The sequence below is a fragment of the Quercus robur genome, chromosome 8 (assembly GCF_932294415.1).
Source record: "Quercus robur chromosome 8, dhQueRobu3.1, whole genome shotgun sequence".
In the NCBI taxonomy this organism is placed as follows: Eukaryota; Viridiplantae; Streptophyta; class Magnoliopsida; order Fagales; family Fagaceae; genus Quercus; species Quercus robur.
In genome coordinates, this window is record NC_065541.1 from 25,840,772 (window position 1) to 25,857,000 (window position 16,229).

The 16,229-nt window shown below is 39.2% G+C and overlaps 1 protein-coding gene across 1 annotated transcript; it reads left to right on the top strand.

Annotated features, from left to right (window-relative positions):
- Positions 1-346: 346 nt before the first annotated feature.
- On the top strand, positions 347-931 carry LOC126696098 (uncharacterized). The gene has a single exon (XM_050392877.1). It carries the CDS (start codon positions 347-349, stop codon positions 929-931), a length of 585 nt encoding a protein of 194 aa, XP_050248834.1.
- The last annotated feature ends 15,298 nt before the right edge of the window (positions 932-16,229 follow it).

Here is a 16,229-nt window from a genome sequence, read left to right on the forward strand (position 1 = left end):
ATTATAGCCATGGATTGAGTTGTCGTTGCATATTTTATGTTATGGTTTTATTAAGGTTCCATACTATATGTTTATATGCTAAATTGATAATGTCCAGTTTACTTATCATATTCATTTTTTTTATTTTCATATTTAAATCATGGCATCTTTTAGCCCACTTATTGCTATTCTTAATCAAAACAAACTAACTAGATCCAACTATGTTGACTGGAAAAGAAACTTGGACATTGTTCTCACTACTAAAGAGCACAAATTCGTGCTTTATGAACCTTGTCCTAACTTCACATCATTAGATGCTCCTCTTAAGGAAAAACAGTGATATTATCGTTGGCAGAAATCTAATGAGATGGCCAAGTGCTATATCCTAGTAGCTATTTTAAATGTTCTACAGCATCAAATGCAGGATGTAGAACTAGCTTCGGACATAATGCTAAGTCTAAAGGAGATGTTTGGTGAGCAAGGCCGTTCTGCTAGGCAAGAAATTATGAGGCAGATTTATAATACCAAAATGGCTAAAGGTACTTCAATAAGCGAGCATTGTCTTAGGATGACCTCTCATCTGAATACACTGGAGGTTTTAGGTGCCGATATTGATGGAGAATCCCAAGTGGATATGATACTCCAATCATTACCAGAATCATTTAAGGAATTCAGACTTAATTATATTATGAACGAAATGATTTATACATTGTCTGAATTAATGAATGAATTGGTGGCAGCAGAAGGCATTCTTGATACATCCAGTGTTGGTGCTAATATGGTTGAAGCTTTTTCTTCTCAACCTAAGTCGAAAGGTAAGGGTAAAAAGAGGAAGAAGAATGACTTCACCAAGCAAGATGGTAAAAAAATTTCCTTAGGAGTTTCCAACAAGGGAAAGAAAAAGGACTACGCCAAAGGAAAGTGTTTCCATTGTGGCGAGAAAGGTCATTAGAAGAGGAATTGTCCAAAATTCAGAGCTGCCCAGAATAAGGTTATGAAAAGTTCATTCCTTTTTGAAATATGTTTAGTAAAAAATCCCATGGATTCCTGGTGTGTGGATTCAGGTTGTACAAATCATATTTGCAATTCTTTGTAAGGGTTCCAAGAGACCAAAAAGCTGAATGAATGGGAAATGTTTCTTACTTTGGCTGATGGGAGCAGAATTCCAGTTGTAGCTATTGGAGTGTTTAATTTATGTTTTGGTTCTAGAGTTTTAATATTGAAAGACTGTTTGTATGCACCTAATTTTCGTAGGAATTTAATTTCTGCAACTTATTTAGGTAGACATGGATATTATGTTATCTTGAAAAACAATGTTGTAATAAAGAAGGAAAAAGTCTTTGTCTATTCTGGCAATATTGTTGATGATTTTTATATTTTAACTCTTGATAAGCATGAATTATACAATTCTGAATTAGATAATAATTCTCATGTAAAATTATTAAAGAGAAAGTTTCCTTCTACTAATGATGCATATCTTTGGCACTTGTGTTTGGGTGATATTAATTCAAACAGAATTCAAATACTGATAAAAGATGGACTCATAGAGATACTAGATGATGGTGTCACAAATCATCCAAGTCCATAACTCGTCCATATGTCTCGTCCAACGAAAGAAGCTACAGTAGGCGCAGAGAAAGTTCCAAGCATTCTGGCGAACCTCGTCCATATATGGACGAGGAATACCTCATGGAATCTACACCATTTACGCAGGGCAAGCCTTCCAAGATGGTCTCGTCCATCTTTCACTAAAGATGGACGAGTTCATCGTGGAAGTCTCGTCCATCTTTACTAAGGATGGACGAGTTCACCGGCCCGTCCAACCCAGGTAACCTCCACAGCGGTTATGGAAGTTACCCCCAATTCTCCAGACTCCTCGACATTGGGAACGGTTACTAAACAGATAACCGTTCCACACACACACTATATAAGGCTTCTTCGATGAAGGATAAGGATATTCAGACAATTTCATTTTGAGAGAATATTTATTCCTTACAGAGAGTTCAAAAGTAACTAACTTCATCATCGGAGGATTTTTGGCCGGTCACCACCGGTCCCCTCTGATTCAGTGTTCTTTGTATTACAGGAGATAGCCCAAAGATCATCGCTCGAGTCTTGTCAACCCACTGATATCCAAGGAATCATCACTAGATTTTGATGGATTTCCAATTTGTGAATCTTGTTTGGAGCACAAAATGACCAAAAGACCTTTTAATGCAAAAAGTAAAAGGGCCTAAGCGTTGCTTGAATTAGTTCATACGGATGTGGTTATGTGTACCTAATAAGTACTTCATAGTGATGAGCACCTAATGGTTATGAGTACTTCATCACTATTATGAATGATTACTCAAGATATGGTTATGTGTACCTAATGAGACGGAAGTCCAAAGCCTTTGAAAAGTTCAAAGAGTTTAGGGCTGAAGTTGAGAACCAGTTGGGTAAAAACATAAAGGCCATTCAATATGATCGAGGTGGTGAATACCTTCTTGGGGATTTCAAGGATTACTTAACTCAAAATGGGATTTAATCCCAATTGGCTTCACTTGGATCTCCTCAACAAAATGGTGTAGCAGAGAGAAGGAATAAGACTTTTTTAGAAATGATTATGTCCATGATGAGTCATTCAACTTTACCAATTTCCTTTTGAGGATATGCACTAAAAACTACAATGCATATTTTAAATTTAGTTCCATCAAAATCAGTTCCCAACTCACTTAAGGAATTGTGGAGTAGAAATACCTCCACATTTGGGGATGTCCAGCACATGGGTTAAAAGGGAAGTCTGACAAGTTGGAAGCAAAAACAGAAGTATGCATGATTTAAGGGTATTCAAAGGAAACTAAGGGTTATTTATTCTATAATCATAAAGATAACAAAGTGTTTGTTAGCAACAATGCCAAATTTTTGGAAGATGATTATGTGAATAATTTTAATCCTAGAAGTAAGGTTGTCTTGGCTGAAATAGATGAACCTGTAATTGAACGACCAATGGATGAAACTAGGGATGATGTGGTTGTATTAGATACACCACAAGATTCTACTCATGAGATTACTCGTACACAAGTACCTCATCGTAGTGGGAGAATTGGTTGGCCACCTGTAAAATTTATAGGTCTGGGAGAAACTTATTAAGCTATCTCAGAAAAGGCTGAATCTAATCCTTACAATTATGAAGAGGCAATGAAAGATATAAATGCACATCATTGGGTCAAAGCTATGAAATCTAAATTGGATTCTATGTATTCCAATCAAGTTTGGGATCTTGTAAAGACACCTAATGGCATTAAATCTATTGGTTGCAAATGGGTTTACAAAAGGAAGAGATAGATAGATAAAAAGGTTGAAACCTTTAAAGCAAGGCTAGTAGTGAAAAGGGTATACGCAAAAAGAAGGTATTGATTATGAAGAAACCTTTTCACCAGTAGCAATGCTTAAATCTATCAGAATTCTCTTATCCTTTGCTTCTCATTATGATTATGAGATTCGACAAATGAATGTCAAGACTGCATTTCTTAATGGCAATCTTGAAGAAGAAATCTATATGATGCAACCGGAAGGTTTCGTAGCAAAGAACCAAGAGCATATGGTATGAAAGTTGAAAATGTCCATTTATGGACTTAAGCAAGTATCTAGATCATGGAACTTCAGATTTGATCAAGAAATCAAGTCATTTGGTTTTGAACAAAATCTAGATGAACCATGTGAGTAAAAAAGACATCGAAGTAGTAATGCTCCTAGTACTTTATGTTGATGATATTCTACTCATTGGAAATGATATAGGGGTAATGTCATCAGTAAAGATTTGGTTGTCAAGCCAATTTGATATGAAGGACTTAGGTGAAGCTAACTATATTCTAGGGATCAAGCTTTGGCAAGATCGAAAGAATAGAATGTTAGGCTTGTCATAAGCTGGATATATAGATAAGATTCTAGCAAGGTTTAGCATGCAAAACTCCAAGAAAGGATTACTTCCTTTCAGACATGGAGTTCCTCTGTTTGATGACCAAAGGACTAAGACTCTTGAAGAAGAAAAGACAATGAGACAAATTCCTTATTCTTCTTCAGTGGGAAGTCTCATGTATGTCATGCTATGTACTAGGCTAGATATTTATTATTCAATTGGCATAGTCAGTCGATATCAATCAAATCCAGCACCAAAACATTAGGAGGCTGTAAAGCATATTCTCAAGTATTTAAGGAGAACGAGAGACTATATGCTAGTTTATCGATGTTAGTTTTGATACCTATTGGTTACACAGATTCTGATTTTTAGTCAGATCTTGATTTCAGAAAGTCCACTTCAGGTTGTGTGTTCACCTTGGGAGGTGGAACCATAAGTTTGGAGTATTGTTAAGCAATCTTGTGTTGCCGACTCCACCATGGAAGCTAAATATGTTGTTGCTTTGAAGCAGCAAAGGAATCTGTTTGGCTCAAGAAATTCCTTTTCGATCTTAGTGTTGTGAGAATAGAGCAAGTTCCTATCACATTGTTCTATGACAATAGTGGAGCGGTTACACAATCCAAGAAATCACAAGAAAGGAAAGCATATTGAAAAAAAGTACCACATCATTTGAGACATTATTGCTCGAGGAGATGTAGCAGTAGCAAAGATTGATAGTACAAATAATCTAGTAGATTCCGTTACCAAAGCCTTGTCCCAAAGGACTTTTGAGTCACATTTGGAGGGAATGAGAGTTAGATTACTACACAATAGTCTTTAGGGCAAGTGGGAGATTGTTAGGATATATGCCCTTTAAATCCTATTGTATGATGTTATGTATGATATTATATTGTGATTAATAAAGTTGTTTTATTATTATCTAAAATAATGGCAACATGAATATTTGGACATTATCATATAGTCCATGAGATGTATAGTATGTGATTTGTGTGATTTAGTCATAGAAGATATAAATTACAAGTTCTTTGTAAACTCAAAATTTTAGTTCGTAGTCAGTGATGAAATTGGGCATTTTATTTGCGAAGACTATAACATATCACCTAAGATTATTTGTCTTGATCATGGAAGTGGAGACTTCTAATTGATATGTTGATATGTTTTAAGTGTTAAGACATATTGAACTAGACCGCTGTGAAATTTATTATTCTACTAACGACTGTCAAATGAATAATAAATCTCACAACTTCTATTTACATGAACTCTCAATCTTGAGAGAATAATGAACCTGATCATGAAGTGTAGTGACGAGAATGCAAAATTTCATATTTTTCTCCCTTAATATTTAGTCTTTTATACTTATTTGGTTCCTAAATGTACTCATTATTCTTATATTTTGATTTAGGATGCAAATGGAAGCATTAAGTGCAAAACGAGGCTAATTGGGCAATTCAGGACAATTTTGACATTGCTTCGTAATCTGGGCATAACTCTCTCATCTGAGCTCCGATTGAGATGATTCAAGATGCTATGGAACTCTAATAAAATCTCTACAACTTTACTATTTTGAGTTTTGAGAGATACTTGCTGCATCGAGGTCTAAATGGGGCTTGAAGTTGCTTCACCTGCACTGCTGACATTCTAGAACATTCCTTAGCCTGCCTACAATTCTAATACGCGGATTTGATGTGGTTTATTTTTGGAAGTTTGCAGATCTAGTGCAAGAAATTTCCAGCTGAAAACACTACTTTCCTAGTTATATTAGGACTCTATTTTATTTTATTTTTTTATTTTTTCTTTAATTAGTCAGATTTGGATGTTGTTATTTTAGGATAGTACTTAGAATAGTTTTAGGAGATCTTATAGGCTTGGAAAAGGGGGAATTAACGTGTAAAAGGGAGAGGAAAAATTAGACTTGACACACGCCTCTCTCTCCCCTCTTCTCTAATTTTCTCATTCAAGTTTTCATCATGGCCCGGCTTGGCTAAACTTTTATACTTGGTCGAAGGAAACGGAAGCCTCTGAATCAATAAAACTATGGGATCTAATTTGTTTTTACTATTCAATTTTATGCTTTGAGTATCAGATGTTCTTCTGTACCTATTTTCATGATTGTCTCGTTTAATTACTAGGAGACCTGCTAGTTTATTATTCATTGCAATCTATTGCTAAGTTAGATATCAAATCCGTAATTGTTTGATCTCTCTAATTTGTGAAGAAACCAAGATTTAATGATTTGCTGCATTAGAAATTAGGAAGAATGCTTGACTAAATTAAATACAACTGCTTACGCTTGTGTTGTTTAGTTTCATTGATCTCTCTAATTCTTAATGCTGCTACTAGATTAAACCTTTAGCGCTTGTCATGGGTTGTTTAGTAGTTAGGGTTTATTAGATCGCCTGTTTTCTAATTAACTATGACTAGGGAGAAATAGGAAAATAGTTCCAACGGTGAATATTCAAAATGTGAATTGATGTATACTTGCATCGATGATCAATTGTAAAATTCCGATAGTGGATGTTGACTTAGACCAAGGTTTGTTATTTTGATTGATTTTGATATTTTAATTTGTATTGTTCCTTAGTTGTTTTTCTTAAAATTGTTTTCATTATACTCAAACCCCCCCCCCCCAAAATCCTTATTCACGTAGCATAAAACTAGGCTAGATATTCTCCGTGGGAACGATCCTTACTCACACCACTACATATATTTTTAGGAGTATAGGTTTTTTTTTGGTTGCCTACAACAGTACACCATGTAGGTTGCTTTGATATATCAAGAGTGAGATCTAAAGTCACAATCAAAACCTCAGCATGTTGGGCAGCCACATTTAATGTTGAAAGAACATATATTCTCAAGATGGAATTCATAATCTCTTAACGAAGAAATAAATTATTCTTTTGAGATAAGTTTAATAGGTTTGATTATTTAGAGTGTTAGGTCAAACCATTTTAGTAAAAAGTTACTAAAGTATATATTTATAAAATTGATTTTTATAAATATATGATGAATAACTTAAAGGATTAAACTGGGTACTCAAGGATTAAAATGTATCAATTTTCAAAGTGGCAATTAACATTCATGACTTTGTACTACTACGAATATTTTAATGAAGGGGTTGAATGTATAATAAAGTCTTGTGATATAATTTATTAATAAGGCCTAGAATGCAATTATATTTATATAGTGGTATTAAATATAATTAATGATAATTTTTTGCTTGCCAAGAGTTGATAGAAAGACCCAAAACCTATTAGAGCTAGTGTCTTATTTGTCCCTTTTGGTCCCACTCCAATCCACATACTAAAGCCCAATTAGATAATCAGTTATATATAAAGAGAGAAACATATAGAATTTTCACTGTATGGTAATGTATAAAAATAGTGTGTATGTGAGTATAAGCCACTCTCTTATTCTCCCTTGAACACATACGTATAAACTGATTGAGAGACCACACTTCTTGGGCATAAGTGGAATTGAAGTGAAGATTGAAAGTGTTCCTAAGTACTTCTAATCTTTGGTTTTGAATTTCACCACACCAAGGTACACTCTCTTATTCTTAAATTCTAAAATTTACATAGTACATGTTATCAATTGCGAATGAAGTAGATCTGTTAGTTTTCCGCTACGTATGTTTTGTATGCCATACAAACTATGTTTTTCCTACATAAAGGATAAGGAACTATGTAGTTTACCCTATTATTAATCTCTTATATGGTCTTGATATTTTACATGCAAATAAGTATAAGGAAGTTGTGGGTTCCAATTAGCTTTTCGACAGTTGAATAAGAGATCTGAGATTCAATTCCCGCCTACACCAAAATCTAATTAATGTCTTGGTCTGATAATAAAAAACTATCAATAGGAGTGAACGTTATAGATTGAAACTCTCTAAAAAAAGGTATAAAATAGTAATGTAATTTTCTTCTAAAAAAATTTAATGTAATTAAACTTTAAAAAATAATAATAATAAATAAATAAAACACACATAATAGATGCAGGGTTGTGTATATCATATATTCTTTTAAAAAAATATATTATTTATAAGAATTAATATTTAGGAAAAATTAAAAAGAAAAAGCTTTTAATTTTTTATATATTTTATTAAAAATAATAAGTGTAAGGTTGAATTTAATCAACCATTTTATTGGCTTTATTCCGTGCCAAATTTGCTTGTATTTCAGCATTTAGTAACCCTGTATTTAGGTGGGTTTGTTGTAAGGGTAGTGAGTGAGATAGAGTGAAGTTTGCTCAAGAGTGTGCAAGAAAACAGAGACTCGCAGCTTGGCCTCGCGGGTGACTCGCGGCTGCAAGCCGCCAGTCGCAGCTCACGTTTGGATAGAAATAATGCCGGAATGGTATTTTTGAATTTTTTTGCTGTTTTTCTTTTGGAATTTTCTAGCCGGAGTGAGGTAGGATCGGAATTCAGGACTAAAATTATATTCTCTCTTTCTCGACTTATCTACATTCATGACTTTGCATGTACAATAAAGTCTTGAGATATAATTTATTAATAAGGCCTAGAGTGCAATTATGTTTATATAGTAGTATTAAATATAATTAATGGTCACTTTGGACTTGTCAAGAGTTGACAGAAAAGCCCAAGGCCCATTGGAGCTATTTTCTTATTTGTTCCCTTTTGGTCCCACTCCAAGCCATATACTAAAGCCCAATTAGAGGGATCTAGCATCCAAGACAGGTTATGAAGACACCTCCGAGATCGCTCTCTGTCTACAATACTACCACGACCTAGTGTGTTGGTCAAGATGTTATGGCTCGTACCAATGGGAAATGTACCTCAATGGGAAAAGAAAAAGATCAGTCTAGAACAGGATGTATCCTTGGAAAAATAAGATATTGATATGCATCAATTTTACATCTATCACTTATTTGTATAATCTTGCATTTTCAAAGCATTTACTTGCATATTCATTAACATGCTTGTATTGTGCCATTCTATTTCTTTCATACATTCTAATACCAAAACGTGAAATATCATCTCATAAATATATTCTAAATATCATCATAAACATCTCTCTCCACCATCTCTCAGTTTCTAAGCATGCCTAACAGACTAGACTATGCTTTAAGAACTCAAACAAAAAGCGGAAGGCCTTATGCAATTGCCTAGCAATTTACGAAGGACCTTTCCATACATGGTGGGATACTAACTACATAGCGCATGTGTAGAAACAAAATAAACAAAAAAGAATACTAGTAACTCAAACATGGCCCAAGCGATCAGACACGGCTTGGCATAATCTCCCAAAACTAGTGTGGAGAATCAAGTCATCATAAGCATGAGTGTGAAGTAACCCAACTGCATCAAAGCCAAGGTCTTTGGCAATCTTTCGAAGTCTGCCATGTGAATGCAAAAGACAGACCAGCTCCCTCTCCAACGTGGAATTAGAAGTAAAGCCTTGTCTCTCAGTCTTTAGCAAAGCCTGCAAGGTGCCCACCTCTGCAGTAGAAACTCTCAAAGCCTCCTCTCTCTCGGCCAGCTTAGTTTGAAGGAGACGGAAAACCAACTGCAGCTCACTAGGCTCATCACTCTCTCGCCCATACTTCACGCTCAAAGTGGAATGGATGTAGGCTCTCGCCTGTACTAGCTTAAATGCTAAGCTATCGAGTCTGCTATTAGCCTCAGCCCTGCTCTAGTGCAGCCTTTTCATCTTCCCAAGTGTGATCCAAAACGGTAAACCTCCAAGTAAGACCCGCAAGCTCATCCTCCAAACCTGCAACCCAAGATTTCAGCTGAACACACACCGCCTCTATGCTTGGAGGGGCTGGTCCCCTCCGATCAAGCTCTGCCCTAAGAGTAGCGAGCTCATTCTCATGTTGCGCCACTCATCTCCTTAATATCCTCCATAAGGGTATCAACTAGTTCCCTACAACAGTCTCTATCCTTAACAGCTTCACTTAGGCACTCCCTCAAATATATAAAGGCCCTCTCAACTCTAATCTTAAACTCCAAAGTATAGTTTCTCAAAACATCAGCCGAAAGTGGCAGCTTAGCTGAGATTGGTGATGATAAGTCAAATACAAAGTTGGGATCTTTGGTGTCTCGCCACACTCTAAACTCAGCAGAGAACCACTCCTGGTCATCCCTAGAACAAAGGGGGAAGTCAATGCTCAACTTGCACACCTCTTAGAACTCAAAGGCACGCCCTATCACTGCTACATCGATATCTACGAGCCCATACTCGCAAGTGACAACGGAGAGATCACTAAGTCAAGGGATATGCTATATACCCCAAACTACCGCATGGCTATACCCAAGAAGTACCCCGTACACCCCCAGATACCCACCAAAGGAATGCCAGGTAAACCGACACAATGGGTCTACCCCTGCCATCTAGTGATACCCCATTTGACTTTCCAGGTCCAATCAGTGGGACTCAGGGTGCACAAGTATCTCAGCCAACCCTCAGTATCCCAAAAAAAGGAAGATTAAGAACTATAGTAGCCCAAACTCTATTCCTACTCACAAAGCCTATAGGCTGATCCTTAGCAATGACACTCAAATGGCTACAGAACCATAACTATAACATATGAACACAACAACCTAGCCTAACCCTACCAGTCTCCCGACATAAAGATAAGGACCTAATGGTCTTAAAAAGTAGAGTGCGAATGAAAGAGGTACCATGAGGAAGGGCACTCACTAGAGGGAGAATGACAAATCTAACAGCTCCTGATGATGAAGGAAACAGTACCGCACCAAAAAAGGCCACCAGGAAGGCCTAACGCTGGTAGGATGTCCACTGCTCCTTTAAGTCCACAAAGTCATTTTAGTAACCAACAGGCAACTCCAATGAGTGGAGCCGATCATGCAGGAAATCAAAGGACATGCTCCCTCCTATCCCATTGCCATACTAAGTCAACGCCTACGAGCCTCTTGAAGCCCAACAGATCAATGAGTCTCTTACGATAACGTGGCCGAACTGGTGGAACGAAAATAGTACTCAGAGGGGTAGAAAGTGAAAGAAAATGATCATACTCCTCCAAGGTAGGCACCAAATCAACATCCCCAATGGTGACACATCTCAAAGTAGGATCCCAACAAGAGGTAATGACTTCCAACAAATGCCTATCTAGTGTGGTGTGAAGAAGAGGAGTAGCATCTCCAAGAAGTTGTCGAATGAGTGCCCGATCACCACAAGAAAAGGAGTTCCACCACCTCCTAAGCTTCTTCTTATAGTAAGACTCCCTCTTAAGCTTGACCAAAGTGTCGTAGGAGTGATCACCAGAGCATCCATGAACGGATCTTGCTAAATCTCATAATCTGATGAGAATCTACGCAAAAAATAGTGTTTTCTACACGTTTTGGGTGGAAAAAAGGGTAGAAGAAGACCCCAAAAAATTGCAGACCTGAATGAGATGAAACTGGTCTAAAACCTAACTTTTATGCACGTAATTTGAGGTGGCGGCCCTTGAAGAGCCGCCGGACCTCGGGATACGGGCCAGGGCTTTTCAATCCCCCAGGCACAAACCTACATATATTCTGAGCACTCTCTCCCTATTTGGCATGTTTTTTACCACCTTGGAGCAATGATTCCCTCATTTTAACACCCACCGTAGTGCATGGTTGGCCCAACAGTGAATCGAATTGTCAGAAACTCTCTCTCGTGCATCTGAGACTGCACAAATCCTACACCAGGGTAGTTTATCTTTGTGTGTCTTGTTCAACACCTCCAGATGTCTTGAACCTCATTTTCCAAAACTCGGTTCACCTGGTTCAGTGGTCAGTTCAGCCTCGATAATTATAATTCACAACAAAGAGATGCCAAAACTTGTCCTCAACCATCCGGTAGCCTTTTTAGCATATTTGGAGGACAGAGGGAGTTGTTTCTCATGATGTTTCCTCAAGAAGCCTGTCTTTGAATTTTTAAGCTACCCAGACAATAATGGGGGCAACCATTGCATACCACCTTACAACATGTCTAAGGAGATCTCATTCAGAATGTCCGCATTCATTACCAGCATTTGGTATGGTCTACAAAGTCGAGGCCATTTTCAGCCAGTTTGTAGGCTTGGAACCCCGCAAAACACTAAACTAGGGCAGTTTTTTTTTGCATGGTTCCCTTCCTCATGTCCAATATACAAGAATGGGTCTGTCCTACTGAGAATGTGTCTCTCATGTTGTGAATCGCATGAAACCCTAAACTGGGGTAGTTTATTTCATGCGATCTCTCCATTCTCTCTCCCTCTAGTGAGACGATCATTGTTCAAAAGCCACTGACAAACCTGTGAAATTGCGGTGCAAAACAAGTGAGTGTGACACAAGCTAGTTCAAAACCACCATCCACGATGAAAATGTGATAGTGCATGCATACATCAGCAGCCTCCTAAAGGAGATATCTAGATTTGTACATGTAAGTCCTACCTAAAGGCATTGTTTTTCACACACATCGGCAGCCCTCTCAAAGGCAATTTCTAGAGTTACACATATAAGTCCTAATCAGAGGCATTTTTTTTCACACACATCAACAGCCCTCTCAAAGGATATTTTCAGATTTATACATGTAAGTCCTACCTAGAGGCATTGTTTTTCACATACATTAGTAGACCTCCTAAAGGAGACATCCAGATTTGTACATGTAAGTCCTCTTGTTTTCCACGCACATCAGTAGCCTTCTCAAAGGCAATTTCCAAAGTTATACATATAAGTCCTAATCGGAGGCATTGTTTTTTACACACATTAGTAGCCCTTTCAAAGGTGATTTCCAGAGTTATACATGTAAGTCCTACCTAGAGGCATTGTTTTGCACATACATCAGCAACCTTTTTAAAGGCGATTTATAGATTTATACATGTAAGTCCTAACAAGAGGCATTGTTCCATACATACACCATGAAGCAAGGAGATAATATCATACATCAAGTCCTACTGTAGGGCAATACAATACACACATGGCTAGGCCTATCAAGAGGCAATGAATAATATACATATATAATTGGCCCATCAAGGGGCAATGTCTATAGGATACATGGAAAAGTACATGCCCACATAAGGGCTACATCATGCTACAACAAAATGGCTAACCCTACGGCGAATCATCACCCCTGATATACTGGTTGGTATCATCATCGTCGTCGTCGTCGTCGTCGCCTGCAAAAGGGCCAGTGGAAGGACCTACATTGCTTGAAGTGCCTGAAGCATACCCTGGATCCTGGGAAGGCCCCGAAGCCTAAGCAAAAGAATCCTAACCACCCGGCGGGCTTGGAGGAGCTAGCACATACTCAGGCTCGTATGGAGGAATGATGGGCCCTCGGCCTGGAATCTGAGGAGAAGGCGAAACAGGAATACGAGTTGCTCGTAACTCTCCTGCCAAAATCATGGTATAGCCATAAAGCATGGCTAGCTCACTCTAAAGCTGTCTTCGCTCTCTCTCTGTCATGGTAGCTTGGGCTTCCCTATCTCTTTACCAGAGCTCCCTCTCCCAAGCTAATGCCTGAGCAATCTCCTCCTACATGTGTACCTCCCTAGTGGCAGCGGTGGCCTCAATCTCTATCACCCAGGCTTGCAGAGTCTCTACACGCGCTCTCCACTCTACTCCAGAGGCCACCTAAGCATGAACAATGCCTCCAAGCACACTACCTTTGTTCACAGGGACATCTCCAATAATAGGCCCTGTAGAGGACTCTACGAACCAAGTGGCATAATCCCTGCTAGTATCCACATAGGCGTCAAAAGAACCCATCACGTAGGTCGGGTCATCCAGGACAACGTACTCTAATGACAATCCAAGAGGAGGCGGATCTCTAGGTATTCATATACTAGGATGACCTAATGGAAGGTCCTCTCTGCCAAAAAGAACTCCCAGCTCGATAGGGCCCAAAACCAGTGTCATGTCCTTAACTAGCCCATAACAATAGAAAGCTTTGGCCTCCCCAACAACAAGCCATCATAAGGGCGAACTACCATCTCATCCAGGGTGACGTAGTCTAAAGCCGCAAAGATAGTGACCAGCTATACCACGACAACCCTGGTGATCGCATAGAGAGCTCAAGCATACACTCGAGGATACACTCGAGGATACACTATCGCTGACAAACTCGAGTACCATGATCGCAAGGCTGGAATGTAATCATATGCCCACCATGTCAAAATTTATTAGTGCCCCTCTAGACTCCTAAAATCTCACTGGGAAGCTTGCCTCAGGAAAGCAATGAAAAAGCTGTAAGTGACAAACCCCTAGTTGTATCTCCCAATGTCGAAGACTGCTCTCATTGTCCATAGCAGCTGGCAGGTTAACACCAACCGGTTGTTGCCAAAGAAGCAACTACCGAGAAAGCATAGGAAGGACCGCCGAAGATGAATGTCGGTAGGTGCCACACCCTAAAGAATGCTACCCTGTAGCCACTTAGTGCAGATCGGTGGCGACAAAGTGGGCCCAAAATATCCTCTCGTGTCTGTAGTCAATGGGAGAGGTTTGCCTAAGAGCTCGTAGGCCATCTCGAAGCTCACATCATTGGTCAAAATTAGGTATCCGCCAAATTTGATACTCAAGATGGCTGTCCAATCAAGTGGGAGGATCGCATACTCCCCATAGTTTAAGTGAAAGGTGCCTATCTCGGCATGAAACTGTCGCACCAAAGCCTCCCTAATCTTGTGCCTCATTGTGTATAGGGGGATCTGTAGGAAATCCTCAAATCTTTACTCTCTTAGAAAATCTGCATACCTCTGGTAGGTCCTAAGAGGAAAGAGTAGCTGAAGAAAGGTGGACCAAGCACCCCGACCTTGGATATTGTCGACCCCCTGCATTCAGAATCAGAAAGCTATCCATTAGAACATGCTCATAACAGGAATTTTAATGACAAAGGAAGAAATACAACATACCTCTCCCTTCCGCACTTGAGTGGAAGAATGATCCTTCAGCCCACGCTGAAGGTGAGTGTCTCTGATGCCTTTGTCTAAAGCTCTAGTACAAGCATCGGCCTCGGCCTGACATGGTGGGAAACTCGGCCTCAAACTGCACCTCTGAGTGCCCAAGTCCGGATGGATCTCATCCCTGGAAAAGTCAGCCTTTATGTCAATAAGGAGATCCTCGGCTAGCGTCACTAGTCTGGAGGCCCCTCTCCCTATAGCCAGCCTACACTGTGAGGAAGCCCCACTAGAAACAATACTATACTCAGAGGAGACACTGGCCGTCTTAACTGAACACTGCCTCCTAGATTGGGTCTCTATAGGTATACTGCCAGTGGGCCTAGGGTCATCACCCCTGCAGTCAAAGTGGCTCTGTAGAACTTGAGCCGCCCTCTTGCCAGCCGAAGCGGTCTCTCCATCGGAACCAGTCCTTGGTCTCCCCTAGAACCAGTACTTCGTGACATAATTTGCAAAACAACAACACAAATCGGGACTGCTGTTCAGATATCCTCTGTTACTACCCAACCTAAGACCAAGACAGCTATTCAGATATCCTCTGTTTAAAGTTGGCAAAAATTAGGACTGCTCTTTAATATCCTCTATTTCTACCTGACACAAATCAGGACTACTTTTAGATATCCTTTGTTCCTACCCGACTTAAGACCAAGACTGCTATTCCGATATCCTCTGTTTCTACTTAGCAAAAATCGAGACTGATGTTCAGATATCCTCTATTCCTACCCGACCCAAAATCAAGACTACTATTCAAATATCCTCTATTTCTACCTGACACAAATCGGAACTGCTATTCAAATATCCTCTATTCCTACCCGGCTTAAAACCAAGAATGCTATTTAGATATCTTCTGTTTCTACTTAGCAAAACTCAAGATTGCTGTTCAGATATCCTCTGTTCCTACCTAGCCAACCAAGACAGCTATTCAGATATCCTCTATTTCTACTTGGAAAAAATTAGGACTGCTATTTAGATATCCTCTCTTTCTACCTGGCACAAATCGGAATTGCTGTTCAGATATCCTCTGTTCCTACCCGGCCTAAGACCAAGACTGCTATTCAGATATCTTCTATTTCTACTTGGCAAAACTCGGGACTGCTGCTCAGATATCCTCTGTTCCTACCCAGCCTAAGACCAAGACTGCTATTCAGATATCCTCTATTTCTACTTGGCAAAAATCAGGACTGCTATTCAGATATCCTCTATCTCTACCCAGATCCCCCAAATTTCAAGGCTAACTAGCGGCCGTGCCATATGTCCCACCGGCATTTTGATACTAAATTCCAAAGATCTCTCGAGTTTCTACTACCCAGGATTGTTATTGAAATATCCTCTGTCTCTACTCGGATCCCTTAAATTTCGAGGCTAACTTGCGATCGTGCCGTATGTCTCACCATTTCCACTATTCCCGACTACTAGGTAAGTCCACTATTCCCGACTACTAGGTAAGTCCCCTTACCTATGTCCC

Bases quoted from the DNA above. Each gene is read 5' to 3' on its own strand.
- LOC126696098 (XM_050392877.1), top strand. From the start codon at position 347: ATGGCCAAGTGCTATATCCTAGTAGCTATTTTAAATGTTCTACAGCAT.